This window comes from Anopheles merus, chromosome 2R (genome assembly GCF_017562075.2).
Source record: "Anopheles merus strain MAF chromosome 2R, AmerM5.1, whole genome shotgun sequence".
In the NCBI taxonomy this organism is placed as follows: Eukaryota; Metazoa; Arthropoda; class Insecta; order Diptera; family Culicidae; genus Anopheles; species Anopheles merus.
This window is the reverse complement of record NC_054082.1, coordinates 26,772,980-26,789,140: the sequence shown is the minus strand read 5'-3', so window position 1 is coordinate 26,789,140 and position 16,161 is coordinate 26,772,980. Positions and strand designations below refer to the sequence as shown.

The window sequence follows — 16,161 nt, the reverse complement described above, 5'->3', positions numbered from 1 at the left end:
ACCGACTCCGTTTCGAAGCCAATTCTGATTTCGGACCCAATTCCGATGTCGGAGCCGATTTTGATTCCGGAGCCAATTCCGGAACCGATTCCGATTCCGGAGCTGATTCTAATTCCGGAGCCAAATCCGATTCCGGAGCCGATTCCAGAACCGATTCTGGAACCAATTCTCGAGCCGCATCCGGAACCAATTCCGAAGCCGAATCAATTCCGGAAACTGATTCCGGACCTACTATCCGGAATCGATTCCAGAAAACTTCGGAGCTAGCCGGTATCGATTCCGACTAAATCTTCATTTTTCCCATCACTAGAACAGAGTGCATCGGTTGCTAGCTATAAGAGTTGTTTGTGCCTATAAAACAATATCTCACGTGGCAGTTTGAGTGATCGCAAGCATGGTTCCCATCTGCATCATATTGGCAGAGGATTCCGAGTGTTGCAGTTTCACTGAAGTTCCGCGGTAGGATCCAGATCCTCAGCAAAGATGCTCTCTATGAGAAAGTAGCAGTCCGAATGGGATTGTTCAACAAAGGGGCGTGACATGTACGTGAGAACACAGAACATGTGCTTTTTCATTGCCCCCGTTTTGCTGAGAAACGGCATAAAATCACCGTAAAGTACGGAACAACAATCAACGGAACAAATCTGACCGAGTTGATATTGAAGAATGCTGAAACGTGGGAAATCGTAGTAAACGGCATGCGATCAATACTGTTGATGCTGCTGGCCTCATGGAAAGCGGATCAACGACTTGGGCGTGCATTTTGAGAAAGTGTTTAGTGTATCTGTGCACCAATTGAAGTGAGCTTGTAACTCAAGTGACCGCGTACTTTCCGTGCTTTTGTGTGGTAATACGAGTGTCTGCAGGACTGTCATTCTGTCTCGCGAATGTGGTCCATGTTGCGATAGCGAGTTTACTTACTTATCTGGCGCTACAGCCGCTTTGCGGTCTTGGCCTGCCTCAGGAGTGTCCAAAACTGCCCACGGTCTTGCGCCTTCGACAGCCAATACGTTATGCCGGGCTTCATGGCGGACGCCTCCACGCCATCTCAGTTTGGGCCTACCACGTCTCTTCAGTCCTTGTGGACGGCCCAAAAAGACTTTGCGGACTGGGTCGTCCATTTCCATGAGTACAACATGTCCAGCTCACCGAAACCTGGCGAGCTTGATACACTGCACGACAGTGAGGTCGCCGTACATCTCGTATAGCTCGTCATTATAGCGGCTCCTCCATTGTCCTTCCACATATACGGAGCCAAGTATCCTTTCGAGCATCTTCCTCTCGAACGCGGCTAAGAGGGTTTCGTGAGATTTGGACAGTGTCCATGTCTCAGAGGCGTATGTGAGTACCGGAACTATATAGATACTATAAAGTCCCTGCTTCGTCGGTCGCAACAGGTTCTTTGAGGTGAACCGATTTTTTAGGTTGTAGAAAAACCGGTTTGCAGCCAGCATCCTTGAGCGCAGCCCAGCTATCATGCTATTGTCGTTGTTGACCTTTGACCCCAGATAGGTGAATTGTGTAACGACTTCAAAAGTGCGTTAACCTATCTGTACGTCACGCATACCTAGATATCAATTATGTATTGGTAGTTTTAGAATTAGCAACTAAATTATTAATTTGATCTGATTATAACTGAAGCTTGCAAGTTTGTGCCTTTTAAAACGGGTTTTGAAATTCAACCAAAAATGAATTTATTTTGCAATGGACAATCTATATGTCAAATCAATACAATTTGCTCAAAGAACTGTAAAATATAGCATATCGTATTTAGCATGCGGATGTACTACAGCATTGCGTATGTTTGGGATTACCTGTATTTATAAAATAGGAGTGTACTTTACACGCAAACTTTTTACCTGTGGTTTCTGAAAGCTTTCTGAGTGCTTCCGACAAACACACTTTTTTAAAGACTTGAATGCAATTCTATAAGCTTCATAATACACTTGCAAGGATATTCATTTGCTTTATGCTTAAAGTTTTCTACGCTAAGGAAAGCTTTAGTGATTTAGTGCTTTAAAACGAAACGGGGACGAAGAGTTCACATCATTCCGAACTGTGCGATTCGTTGCCAGTCAAAACGGAAATATTTCATGAAACGTTTCATTTGTCTCAAAGGACAAGTAACAGGATCGCCACACACAATCGCTATCAGTTATGGTTTGTGATACCTTTTTCTTTCCGTATTGCTGCTTACACGAAATAAAAGGCCATAGTATTTAAAAAAACACAATTAGTTAGATTGTTTTTATTGACTCATCGTCGTACACATTCGTCGCAGTATATTGCACAAACACACACACACACATATACAGACAATGCGAAACTGCTCCGAGTCAGCTGCTTGCTTGCAAGGGCTCATTTCGCACCAACATTAAGACAACGTGCTTTTGTATGCCGTATCCTGTTTGCCTATGCTGCTCCTACAACGGAAGAAAACGTTTGCGTGCTTCCTGCGGAAGGATTTTTAGGCTCGGCGGTGGCTGAACCCGTCGCTTAAACATAGCTATGTACAGGAAAATGGGGAACTGAGGCCGACTGCTCTGTCCAAAACATGCACGTACTACGCGTTTGGTTCATCTGTACACACTTGCAGCGGGCGCAAACGAGCGGCATCGATAGATCTACAACGTAAGCAACGCCTCTCGTTTCATCCACACCGTTCGCTGCGAGAGTTGGTCTTAATGGATTGACAAAAATGTCCTAGGATATGGTCATATGGTACACGCGTTACACGAGTCGAAAGCATGGCTCTGTTACAGTATATTTACAAGAAGAAAAAAAAAGGATAGCAATTCGGGAAGCTTTTTGCTATTGGCTAATGTGCCAGCAGTGTCCTGCTGCACGAGCACGAACAGTTCACTCTAGACGGATATGTACAAATTTACTATTTTTTTTAGGGAGATATCGAGGGGTTTCGTGCAGGGACCGCGCCGGATCCTTAAAGCATCGACAACATCGTTTCGGTTCGATTCTGTATTTAGCTACGACACGAGTTAGTGCTGCTTTTTTTCTGCTTTTTACACGCGTGATTCCTGTCCACACCATACACTAACGGATGCTTCACGGTGTTTGCGTGTTGTCTTTTAACAAGGTGTTGATAACGCCTGTTTACAATATTGATGCCGTCGGCAATTTTTAACAAAGAGAGCATATCGGGCCGGGATAAATTCATGACATGACAATTCATGTGAGCCATTCCTGTTAACAGATAATAAGTCGTGTATGTGTGTCACACCTCAGGATTGGGTTGAGAAAACAAGCGAAACGATCAAACGATCCGACACGCGGTTTCCCTCTCACCGTAACTTCTTCAGTCTGAGGATATAGGCCGTGCGCCAGTGTACATCTAGCGCCCGGGAAAAGGGAAGTTTGGGATATGATCGATATGGTTGGTAGCGTTTGGTTGATATTATTGTTGGTTTGGATATGCTAGTGTGTGTGTGTGTGTGTGTGTGTGTGTGTGTGAATGCGTTGGGGCCTTTTCTTTATCTAAGTGGTACACTACGCTGGAAAACAACGTTCATTCTCGGGAGTAGTCTATCAGTATAACGATTGCTAAATGTCTGCAAAAACGTGCGAGGTTTTCCAAAACAAAACGGCTGCTCCATCACAAAGTTCCAGAGTGTTTTCTTTTTGTTTATGAAACAAGTAGTACAAAACAATAGTTAAACAACCTTGTTTTTTTATAATCATCTACCAGCTCTTGCTAACCGTTAAATGGATGCTAACCATCTCCACCGTACGTGCGAAAATCAAATATTTCTCTAGCGTTCGAACAGATACAAAAACAAAAAACTCTCGCTTTCAACTAATATTTACATTATCAGTCTACATGTCTGCTCGTTAAACGATGCTGCTTCCTTCCTCCCCGTCACCCAACCAACGCGTATGTACAAACGAAGTAATTAACCTAACCGTTTTTGTTCAACACATGTATTGCCTACGTAACATAGTTCGTCCTAACCGGGAAAACGGGGGCCTTTTTTGTTTTTCTTTTTTCGCACACAGATCATCTAGAGCGACGCCGCTTCTACCATCACCATGCGTGTGTGTGTGTGGGTTCTTGTCTTTGTTTTGTCTCGTTTGCTTAATGGAAGACTGTCTATTTATTCTTCGCTGCACAAAGTCGCTACACCTGAGCCGCACCATCGAGTGAGAGCCGTGGGCCGTGCCGGGTGTGATTGTATTCGTGGAAAGCATGCTTACATGGTTCATTGTACAACCGGCCTGCGTGAGGTTTTCCTGCCCGTGCGGTCGCATCTTCCCATCGCTGTATTTAGCTGGAATTGCCTGTGTTTGGATTGTTTACCAGCATCATCCTTAAAAAAAGAAGGTGTTTGCCTTTGCTGGTGTGGCCACACTTAACCATAACATGCCCGCTTGAACGACACCGGGCGGGCGTTGGTGTTTTTGTCCCACCGCAAAATCCCGCCATGCTAGTAGTTTTAATCTAACGCGCCAAAAGAGATCCGTCCGTCCGTGCGTGGGGTTTTTATTGTCCCGTTAACGAGCAGGCCCGGCTCGGCTGTGACCGGGTTTAGCAGACCGGCCCTTGTGCAAGTACTCTTCCGGATTAGCGTAAGCCTGGCCGGCTCGCTGCTCGCTGCTCGCTCGCTCGGTTGCGGTTCGTTGTCGAGTGGGTCACTCTACACGCAGCTCTCCGGTCCGGGCAGCGTGTCGGTGATGATGTGCTGACGGTTGCGCGTCTTCGTTAGTGTCGCCCCGACGGTCGAGCTGGACGAGGGCGACGGGGCACTGCTGAAGTCGAGCAGATCCGTCACAAACTCGGACCCCGAATATCGGTACTCCGGATTTCCGCCCCCGTTCAGGCCGGTGGCCGCCTGCTTCAGGTTGCCGCTGTTGCTGCGGCTGCTTCCACTACGATACTCGTAGCCGGTTGGATTGGACGCAACGCCCGGCTCACCGTGGTGCTGCTGCTGCTGCTGCTGGGGATGGTCCTCGGGCACACCGCCCAGCGGGGAGCTCTTGTACGCGTACGGATCGACGAGCGGTGGCGGATTGTGGTTGTACTGCAGTGTGTGCTGGTAGTTCGTGTACGGTTTCTCGTACTCGACCAGCTCGCCCGGGTACGGCTGCTTGCTGGTGCTGCTCAGCTGCTGCTGTTGCTGCTGAAGCAGACAGTAGCTGTTAGCGGAAGCGTCCGTTCGCTTGAGTGTGCTCTGCCGGCTGGAAGGGGTCGATTTTTGCTGATCGTAGCCACCGCCCCCCGTCGCGTAGATGGTACCGGTGGCCGGGGGACCCCGCAAGCCCACCGGGGAGCCCAGCTTTTGCGTGCCGATGTCCTTTATCGACTGCACGCTAGCCGAGCCCGTCTTTTGGGCGCTCAGTATGTCCGGCTGCTTTTCGACGCCCTGCTTGAGCGTGTAGGCGACGACGTACTTCTGCTGTCCCATGCCCATCTCGAGCGGTGTCGTTACCGTGATGTCCATGCCTGTTGTGAAAGAGAGTAACGGGACGCTTGGCTGAGTATCGGTTGCACTGGGCTGGCTGACGAAGTCTATTTGCGAATTGCTTTACCTATATGCTTCTCCTTGCCGTCACACAGACCACCGCCGTGGCCGTCACGCTTCCGGCGGATGGCAAGCACCACGACCAGCAGGACAGCGATACCGATGGTGAAGAGGGCACCGGTCAACAGGGCCGCAAACGGTAGTATCCCTAAGCCTTCCGTTCCCTCTGAAAGCAGAAGCAAGGGGAAGAGTTTGTTTCGGTAAGTGATTGAGTAAATGGAGCTTTGTGGGAAAGAGAGTGTAGTTGTTGTTTTTAGCCTTTTTTAATAAATCCAACACAATTATATGATGTTTTACAAAACAGGTATATTTTCCGGTAAACATTAAAAACGTATTCATTGAAATAAAAAAAAGTTTATTTATTCATACAAATGATGGCCCTCTTACTTGTACTGTTTGTACATTCAATCGATTCGGCTCACTCGACCAGAGCTCGACCATTTGTCAGTTGATTGTTGATTAAATTTATGTTGATTTGTTAGGCGTTATCATTTGAAAGAAAATCAAATGTTTCCTGCGATCAATAAAAACATCATTGGAACATTTCTTGCTCATACTTGGTGACATGTCGTCCCCAAGTTGTTTCTTGTTCACCGATTGTTGGCTCAACTAAATGTAGTTAGAGAGAACCACCATTTCGCCTTTACTTGCTTTACAGGGTTTTCCAGGAGTTCTCATAGCTGTGGGACACTTTGTTGCCTCCTTCTTCTCTTTGAAATGAACTTAATGTAATGGGAATTGGACTCTATAGCACCCTTGTTCGACAAATCCAATAGGAATTTTCAAGGAGCCTGTTCAAAAAGGGTACCATGTAGTCCAATTTCCATCATATGAAGTTCATTTCCCGTAAGAAAGAGTGTCCCAGGAAGTGTCCCACAACTATGAGCACTCGTGGAAAACCCTGTAAAGGAAAAATTTAGAATAATTAGCAGTACTTAATGCTTTCATATATTTCCCATGAAATGGCTACAAAATGTAGTTCATAGGGTAAAGAATTATCATTAAAACAGTTAGAACACGGCTAGCTGTTATAGAAATAGGTTCACTTGTTTCGTCGATTGTTTCGGTCTTGGAACAGAATTGGTTTTTTATTAATTCCTCCATTCATTCGACTGATGAAATTGATGAATTTAATTTAAATTAAAACCCGAACCTTGACAATCGATAAAGGATTTAATGAATACAGGACTGCAGTTCGAAATAATAACACAATCTGATCTCTTGTGTTTGATGTGCACTTAACAGAGCAAAGAAAATCTTTCGGATCAAACAAACAAACAAAAAAAAAAAACATCCCGGACGAAAACTCGAATCTTTCATACTGAGCGAACAAATTCCTCGCATTGGATAAAACAGATTTCGGGTCGAAACACAAAACCGACACTTTGCACGTAATGGAAACCTTCCGCGGGGCCCGGAATCGCTTGCACCGAGTGTTCGGAGTTGAGGCAGCAATTGTAGACAGCAGGGGCCGAGAGGGCCTGAGCTGCGAATGAATAAAACATTGCAGAGAATCTCCGCACAGTTTCGTACGTTTCGTTCGTTTCGGTATCACCCGGGGTATCACTTCATTTACTATTATTGTGCACATGCATTAGCAAGCGAGCGCAAAAAAAAAGAAAAGCAAGGAAGGAAAAAGCGTTTCCATTATGCATTTCGCACTAGAAACGCTGAGACACGATGAGCATGATTTGCGTCTCTGGCGCACGGTTTTCCTCAAATTGCATCGCATGGAGGCGCCCGGTCGGTCGTTCGTTCGGTCCGTCCGTCTTCGGGGTGGTGCCGCATTAGGGCAGGGTGTGGGAAAACGATGCGAAACGAAACGAGCGCCCGAAAGCAATCGTTTGTCGCTAAGCAGACGCTAAATTCTTCCGCCTCGGTTCCGACCCGGAGCAGATGATACTCACGATGCCGTCCTCCTCATCCGATGCGCTTCAGACGCTAACCTTTAGAAGGAAGGTTATAGCTGCATCTGTCTTTAGTAGATGATAAATTCTGCCCTTCCACCCTCGAAGAAGGCAAGCATGCTTGGGAAACGGTGTTGAAGTTTCCAGATTTTCAAGCCGTTCGATTCCCTGGCTCGAGGGCACTTGATGCCCGCTGTAAATCGACCCACGGGATTGGGCTTTGAGGTAGCGAAGTACACAAAAAGCACACAAAAATGGAGCGGAAAACTAATAACTTAGCACCTCTGCATCGTTGGCGTAGTGTTTAGGATGTGTGTCTGTGTGGGATTTTTTTTTCTCCCTCACGTACACCCTCATTTTCGGTGCAGCTGCAGTTCTGCAGTTGAAGCACTTTCTGGCCAAGAAGTGGGAGATGGGTTTTATGCGGTGCCTGTTTTTGGTGTGAATTTGTTTTCTCCGAAAACGTACCGAAACCGACACAACGTTTCTTTTGTCTTTGAAGAATGATGAACCGCTAGCTAGAAGTAGTAGCTGGTAGCGAGACACTCCATACTGAGGATTTGCCAAGCACATGTGTGGCAAACTTCGAAGGGCGAACTAGTTTCGCTTTTTTTGTGTTGTGTGGGCTGACGCAGTTCACGAGCAATGGATTTGCTGCAAATGACGACCGGGCACTGCTAAATGTGTACGCTGAGGTTTTAGGTGGATGCTTTTTTTGCTCTCTCTCTCCAGAAAGCTCAAATAAGCTTTCCGTTTATGGTGTATGAGTGGGAGGGCGGAGCGGGAAACAAAACGGGAAATACATAATCCGTCCAAGCGATGCCAGCAGCTCTAACAAAACGGCACCGAGTGAGTGGCTGTGGACAGATGGACAGATGGATGGATGGAAGGGAAGGCGAAGGCACTCAGGAAAATGAAACAAAAACACTCCGCTTCCACCCGGATGTGGTGCATCCCTGGGCGAGGCGCTGCATTCACAGGATCGGAGGTGGAAATGTTTCGAAAAAAAACGAAGAAAATAAAGAAAAGCCGTAAAAGGACGTTCTTTTTTTTGCTCCACCACCCTTCCATCCAAGCGTGTGTTCACGGTGATCTGGGCTGAAAGGTAAAAGCTTTAAACGAAAGTGGAAAGCTTCCATGCGGTCTAGATGGTGAATGTGTGTGTGTGTGTGTGTGTATGGATGTGTGTCGCATTTGTCTGCGGCAGTCTTCCGGTGCTGCCAGGACACACCAGGCATAATGTGGATGCCTTTTTCGGTTTCGGTGGCGGAACAGAGGAAGAAAATGGGTTTGAATTTTATTGCCCACTAGCGTCCTTCTCGGGTCCGGTTCCACATTCATTGCTTGAGCTCATCCCGAGCTTTCATGTGTTGGTTTTGGTTTGTAGTGTGCTGGTGTTTTATGTTTTTTTTTTCGAGGTTATCATCGCCAAAGCGGGAATGGACAGTTCCCGCCAATGGATCACGCTCAACTAAGGGCATTAGCTCGTGTTAGCGTAAACAGTTTGAGACGAAACAGTTCAGAATGGAGATTTTTTAAATTTAAATGTAATAATGTAAATAAATGTTAAACATGTTAACTACAAAACATACCACAAAACGTAAACAATCATTTGAAACTTTCTGGAGGGAATTGTACAAAAAGTACGATTACGAAATAATACAAATTACAATTACAAAAATAATACAACGCAAATACTAAAAGTCTTTCTAAATGATGCTGTTTATAACAAATTACGATTAATTACTGTTTCTTACGTTTACCGCTTAAAACCAATGAGTAAATTCGCAACGAAAGGGGAAAACACTCATCCATGTAAAGCGTAAGATTAAAGCTCTCTGCGTGTGTCCTGTAGAGAATTGGCACTCGAAGCAATGCTCTCGTTTTTGCTACCCCCATCCTCAGCTACCACAGAAAGTGAACAAAGCTGGAATACGTTTAAAATCTATTCACATAATCGAGAGCAAACCCCACTCCCGACATTCATTGCAGCAGGCAGCTCTCCAATGGTGAATCGATAGCCGGGTCTTCCTTCTTGCCTTCTTTTTGCATATTTTGCGAATTTATCCCACTCCAGCAGAGCGCGGATCAACCCGCATTGTATTTGTCAACGGAGATTTAACATACGCTTTGTTCGCTTTTTTGCTCGCGTTTGTGGTTTTGTTTGTTGAGAGACGAGTTTGGATTCGTTTTTTTTACTATTATCGTTGACCGGCAAGCGAATCTGTTTTACGGCAGCGCAAGATCGAGCGTCGTTTGCAACTTTAAAACGGGCGGCACTAAAGCAAAAGATCCATCCATTGACCGGTTCGTGCGGTTGATGCTGGCGAATGATTTGGGGATGATGAGGGATTTATATTTTCCATAGATCGTTTCCTTTTACGATGAGTGCTGCTAGAGCACAGATTTGCTGACGAAGGTTCGTGTACTTTGGCCAGCCCTCTTAAAAGTGCACATAGCTGATGCATTTGCAATAAAGCAAAGTTTGGAAAATCAGCTAAAAACAATAGGTTTAATATTTATTCCGGATTGTTTTTTGACAATTTTATTTTACCACTCGATTGTTATCATAAAAACCAATAATGAACATACCATGAAATGGTAAATGTTGAACAAACAATGGGTAAAAATTCCATATCTACATGATTGAAAACTTGGAAAAAGACATCAAATTAAGCACACCCTTTCAAGCCTTCAGGGTTGACTACAGCCGTTAAACAATGCTGCATTCTAGATTTTCATACTTCAAAATCATTCATTATTGACAGATGGATTCAATAGAAAAATTCAATATTATGACGCTATGCTATGTATTCCTATCATACAAGTTGCAATACTTAGTTCCATGTAAATAGTGAAAGCATTTGCTTTGAGTTGTCGTATTGTGTTCCAATAGTTGCGGTAGATGAGTGAAAATATGGAATTTCAGCACAATTCGCTCGTCAAAAATGCTTGATTTTAACAGGTGAAAATATAAAATGCAGCATTGTATAACGACTCTAGTCAAAGCAGACTTGGATGGGAATGCCAGGAGAGATGTGAGTTTTGGGCCTTTGTCTAGTCTTTTATTATTATGTCTATTATTATTATTATTATTATTACTATGTCTATTATTATATAATTCATATTAATTGCTTTTTTTGTGAAAGCAATATGAATGGTTAAAAAATATCTCAAAAAAAAAATAATTTAGAGTAAAAAAAAACTGTGCGTTTTTGTTGAATTGATTGTCGAAATGCGGTGAAAAGCTGACAGAATATCAATTATATTTCATAGCAGTAGTAGTGAAAAAAGCTTTGGTTTCATAGTTTTGTTCTTAGTTGCAGTGTTGATAAAAACACGAGTTTCATAATTTACAAAATAATGGATTTTTTGGAATGGCCGCTACGTAACGCATCATTTATGTTTGATACTTTGTAAAGAAGACAGAAAAAAACAGTTCTTGCTAAGATAAAAAACTGCATTGCTCCTAGCTTAACGCGTCGAATGTATCAAAGTGCACTGCTAACACTATTGATACTACTACCACTTTAGGTACATTTATCCTAGTAGTATAAAAAAATAGTAAAAAAAAAAGGAGAACGTACACATTCAACACTCATTTTAATTTGTATTGAAGAAAAAACTAGAATGTAATTATGCTGTTATGGAATTACCATTCCCAAATGTATATTAGCTCCTATTCTCGAGTCAAAGTGCATAGGAGATGTGTAAAACACTTACTTTACTGAATAAAAACTCTTAAACTGCTAGAGTAACGTTTTCGGCAATCATTACTCCTTTTACTTAACAAACGCATCGCTCTGGAGGTATACTTTTCCAAACCATTTTCTGCGACCGTGGCAATTCCAAGCATTACCCTAACAAATCCGTTTTTCTTCGCAATTTTGCACACAGCACATGCTTGCTATCTTTACTGTCGTGCCACTATTCGTGTGTTTCGGAGTCTTTGTATACACAGGCACGTGTGTGTGTGTGTGTTTATGAGTTCTGCTTATTCATCCCAAACAAAGAGCTAATCCTCGACGAAGCATTCAATGGTGCAGCACACTGTAACGGTCGGTAAATATTGCCCAGATAGTTAGCATTTATTGCATCCCGCAGTAGCACTGGACGGGTTGGTGCGGGGAAGCAAAACGAGGCGAAAAACAACATCCCATCCCCACAGGATCATCACCAGCTCTTGAAAGGATAATCAGGCTGTGGGGTGGGCAATCGTCGCTAACAAAAAAAAAAGAAGTCCGAGCACACTTAGAATCAGTTTGAAAAGGTACAAAATTTCAATGAGTTAGAAAGAATAATCAACCGTTGAAAAGGTGGAAGCAGGAGGCGAGTGAGCGTACACGGTTGCCAACCCAAAGATGGTAGCGCAAACGTCAAGTGTGGCTCGACAGTGCCGACCGGCGGTGGAGAGAGGCAAAAGAAAACAAAAATCACTACAAAACATTCTATGCACAAGCATACGTGACAGGGGCACAACGAGGGCGCACACACACCCCTACACACACAAGCGGGCTCTTCTGCATAACGAGCAAAACGAGTGCGAAGCGAGACGAGGAGAGATTCAGGAGAAAAAAAAAACATACACATTCAGCAGAATGGATAATGATGTTGAATATGCTGCTTTTATGCTCCCGTGGACACATGCGTTCAAGGATGCCGAGAAGATCAAGACGCGTGGCTGATCGGGCCGGTCGGTGAGGCGGGTTGGTAGGAGCAGTTGCCGGTGCCGGTGCCGGTTGAGGACGCACATGTGAACTCGACACCAGGTCGGATTCGCACAATGTTTCGTATGTCAGCAGGAACCGTTCGACACGGGAAATGCCGAGGACACGGAAAACTGCCCACGCTCGCAACTGCCCCCGCACCAACCTCATCGATCTTGACACCGATGGACCGACCGGTTCGGGAATTTTGTTTTGCGAGAAAAAAAAAGTCGGATGGGCCACAGTCCCCGAGGTTTGCTGCATTGTACTGCACACACAGATGGCGGTAAAGCGGCGAAAATAAAAGCGAGAAACCGTGCTGTGTGCTGGCGGAAGATGCGGGAGCACTTGTGCAAAAGTTTCCGGCGGTCTGGTTGGTTGGGACCGCGGTTCGAGCAGGGGCGGGTGGGCTGCTTTCTTGGGGTATGCTGGCAGCTCAATATTTACCATTGACCCATCGTCGGAAGCCGGCTTTTTATTGATCCCTTCGCTTTTTACGACAGAAAAACCCCTTTTCAAACGAACGCTCCACAAGCGTGCGGGAAACGAGCGGGAAACGGCGTGGCCGGGGAAAACACAGGGAAGGCAACAGGGAGCCAAGTTCCCAGTGTGGGTTCCCATGTGTCCGACCACCCCTCCTCCCTCCCTCCCGCCTCACGGGTCGGGTCGGAGACGATCTATCGCGCTGCGTATTCGATTGTGCTGACCGAAGCACATTTGCATATATGCAAAGTGTCGTTTTGCAGTACACGTGTTAAGAGTTTCCTTCTCCCTGGGGCGACCATAGGGAGGGATTTGTGCCACGGCAAGGGGGACCAACAAGGCAAGGACGACCTCGCACGGGAAAACACCGAGTACCGGGAACCATATTTCCTTGCGATCGGGAACAGGTTCCCCCCCCCCCCTGTGCGAAACGGTCGGCGAACGGATGGTACCGTTTGTTCCACATTTTTAACCTTAGTCGCTTCCTTTGCTCTCTTTCTCTCGCACTCTCGCTCTCCTTTTTCTATACGTATTTATTGGGATACTATTCTTTACTTCATTTCGTCTTTTTTTTTGCGAACCAAACGTATGGAAAGAGTTTACGTATGTGTGCGCCTGTGTGTCATTGAATGTCCTTTTCTCTGGTCTGGTGTGCCACCTTATCCACTCCACCACCCACCACCACCCCACCCGGACACTTGACACGCGGAGCACAGTTTCATCAATTGTAGGGCAACTTCGGTTTCGCTTCGAGAGGGTAAACACCGAAAAGTTGGTTCAATCGATCGAAGGGAATTGGACCATTTTTCCAATCGTTCGGTTTCGCTAAATAAACGATAAACGATTTGCGGGGATGCTTAAAAAAAGGGGATACCGCACAAAACGGTTCGAAAGCGTATCGCCAAGATACGCGGTAGAGAATGTGGCTGAAGGTTTCTCTTTTTTTTTTGTTAGCTCGCTGTCTGTTCTTGCCTCCTTTTTTTGCCCATTTTGCCCATTTCTTTTATTTTGCTTCGTGCCCTTTTTCTTTCGCCACAACTTCCAGCACGGATGGCACGATGGTGGATGGAAATTGTTAAGGGAATAGAGAGCCGGCGCGATGTTGCTTTGCTCCACTGTTTTGCTCGTTGAAACATGGTGTGAAGCCCGGATGCTGTGGAGTGGGCAGAAGAGGGTGCAAAGATCAATGTTGCCCCGGGGAGTGGGCGGTTGGTTGCCGGCACGGTTTAATGGGATTGCGGTAGGCGGTGGGCGTGGGGTGTATGTTTTTCCGGTTTATTAAAATAAATACGGTTCGGCTCGGCGGCCGTACTATTGGCCAGCATTGCGGGAGTAGTTTAAGTGTTTATTTTGAAGCGTTTCCATTTCCGATCGAAGCTAGTCGGTGTAGAGTTGGTCGGTTTGGTGTAATGCAATGTTTTTTTTTTTCGTCGTTTTGTTTTCTGGCGCAGCTTTAAGCTTTTTTCATGTTAGAGTGAGATGCAGAAGGCAACAGTAGCAATAAAGGCAGGAACATTGGTAAAGTGCTAAAGAGCATCATACGAGATTATTTGCTTTTTTCATTGCACGTTGTTGAAAAAGAAGCATAGTAAATATGTATGTATATATTGACGAACCAATTCATTGATTAAATCAACTCATAAACCAAGAATGCGGAAAATGTAATTGCATTTTCAATATGGCACTAGCAAAGGAATAAACTGCTCTCGAATGAAAATGATCCTAATGAATAGTTCATCTCCAAGTGATTGTTACAGAATAAACCAAACGTCTAACAACATACCATTATATCTTTTCTAGCCTTTATTACCGCTTGGTTAACTCCCTGAAATAACATTTATGCGGCATGTGGAATATTCCAATGTTTGATTGATTCATAGTTGAGGAACATTCAATACAGTCTATTCCTCTTTTAACGAGTAATGTTTTACGAATATCTATTTTAACGTTACAAATATCGCATGATTGTACTTTTTTTTTATAAAAAACAAAAAGTGAAACAAATTTTAAAATAGTCTGACACAACATTATAAAAAGGGCCTAGTTACCGCACAACTCACTACAGGGTAGATTTGACTAACCAGTTTAGTCTGTGGTAGAAAGGATTAAGTTGCCTAAACAACTTATTAGAGGCGAAAGAGAACCTAAGAGGTCTCAGACCTCTTTAAACATTTAAACAATAACAACATTGTTCTATCAACAACAACATTTATTGTCCTAAGTTGTCTTATTGTCTAAAAAAATTAAGTACGACCCTGCGTGCTGCCTTTCGTCAGTAATCCGGAATTTTCGCCGTGGCGAAAGATGACATGCGTACAGGCATGTTTTGAAGATCTACCTAGATTTTCAACAGTGCCTCTTCAATTTTCACCACTAAATTGTTGGAGTAGATTTTTTGCATCATGTTTGGGCAGAAAAAATTGATGGGACGCGGTTGGGGGGATGTTGGACCATTTTTGCGAACCATATCTGGTGTCATATCAAAATTCTTCCATAATTCACCTAAATTGGTCGCATTGAGTTTTGGTTTCATTGCTTCCCGCTGCGAAACCAGTGGACGCCGTTTCTGCTTCCTGATATGTTTGTTCATGTTTCCCAGGTACTATTTCACTGTTTGGCAGGTTTGGATTGACCTCCCGGTCAAGCGAACGCAGCTCTGTAGCTACTTTTCCATCGGCCATGCATTTTCAGCTTCCTTTGAAACCTCAAGTCGCTCAGGGTCGTTGGCCATTCGGAATCGGGCTTTCTTACGATGTTCTGAATGTTGTCTAATAGTGCCAAGATGTTTTAGATGCCAAAACAGGCCTATAAGACGTTCACAAACTGACCCACGGAGTTCATTTTGGAAGCTACAGGATGCATTTTTACGGCACACGCTACTAAACGAAGTTGCCTCACTTTTTTTAGTCTTCATGGTTAGCGTTCGACTGGTAGAGGTGTCAAATTTTGTCAATGAACTTATTATTATCTAAGATTTCTAATGTACAAGAAAGTTTTTAAAAACAAGATAAGGTAAACTTCAAGAAAAATCAATAAATTTTTGTCCTTTTTTGAATGCAAATGTTATACCAATTTTCATCACAAAACTTTTTTTGTAAATGCTCTTAAATTGTAATGCAGTTGATAAAACTCCTTCATAAATACATCGCTCTAATACAATTAACAGTCGGGGCTGATTGATGGGGGGATAATTTTGTACTTCCCGAAATTTCGCCATCCCTAATAGACCGGCAAAACGTGCGGAGTTAATTTACCGAAGTAAATGTTCGCCTCAACCTGCACCCTAAAATCGAACCGACCAGCAGAAAAGCTCCGGGTGCCACACACAAACACACACACACACCCATACACACACACTCCTAAGCGACTATCATTTTGCATCACTCAACACCTCTTTAGTAGCAACCTTTTTACACCGTACCGTAAAGGGTTCGCACACAATGGAAGCAACAAGCCCGAACCTAGGCTAGTGGGAAGCACGTTAAGGTGTACCGGCGGAGCACCGGGAACCAACCGGAAAGAAGAGGGAAG

The 16,161-nt window shown here is 44.5% G+C and overlaps 1 protein-coding gene across 3 annotated transcripts in view; it reads right to left on the bottom strand.

The window, feature by feature from the left end:
- Positions 1–2,250: 2,250 nt before the first annotated feature.
- LOC121588918 overlaps positions 2,251–16,161 on the bottom strand; it is a 137,898-nt gene continuing 123,987 nt past the window's right edge. For all 3 annotated transcript variants that reach the window (XM_041907369.1, XM_041907370.1, XM_041907372.1), the window contains exons 17-18: positions 5,542–5,700; positions 2,251–5,455 (exon numbers count right to left, since the gene is read on the bottom strand). In XM_041907369.1, the coding sequence (XP_041763303.1) occupies positions 4,650–5,455; positions 5,542–5,700 (965 nt within the window). In that variant the 3' untranslated portion in view covers positions 2,251–4,649. The remainder of the gene's footprint in view (positions 5,456–5,541; positions 5,701–16,161) is intronic.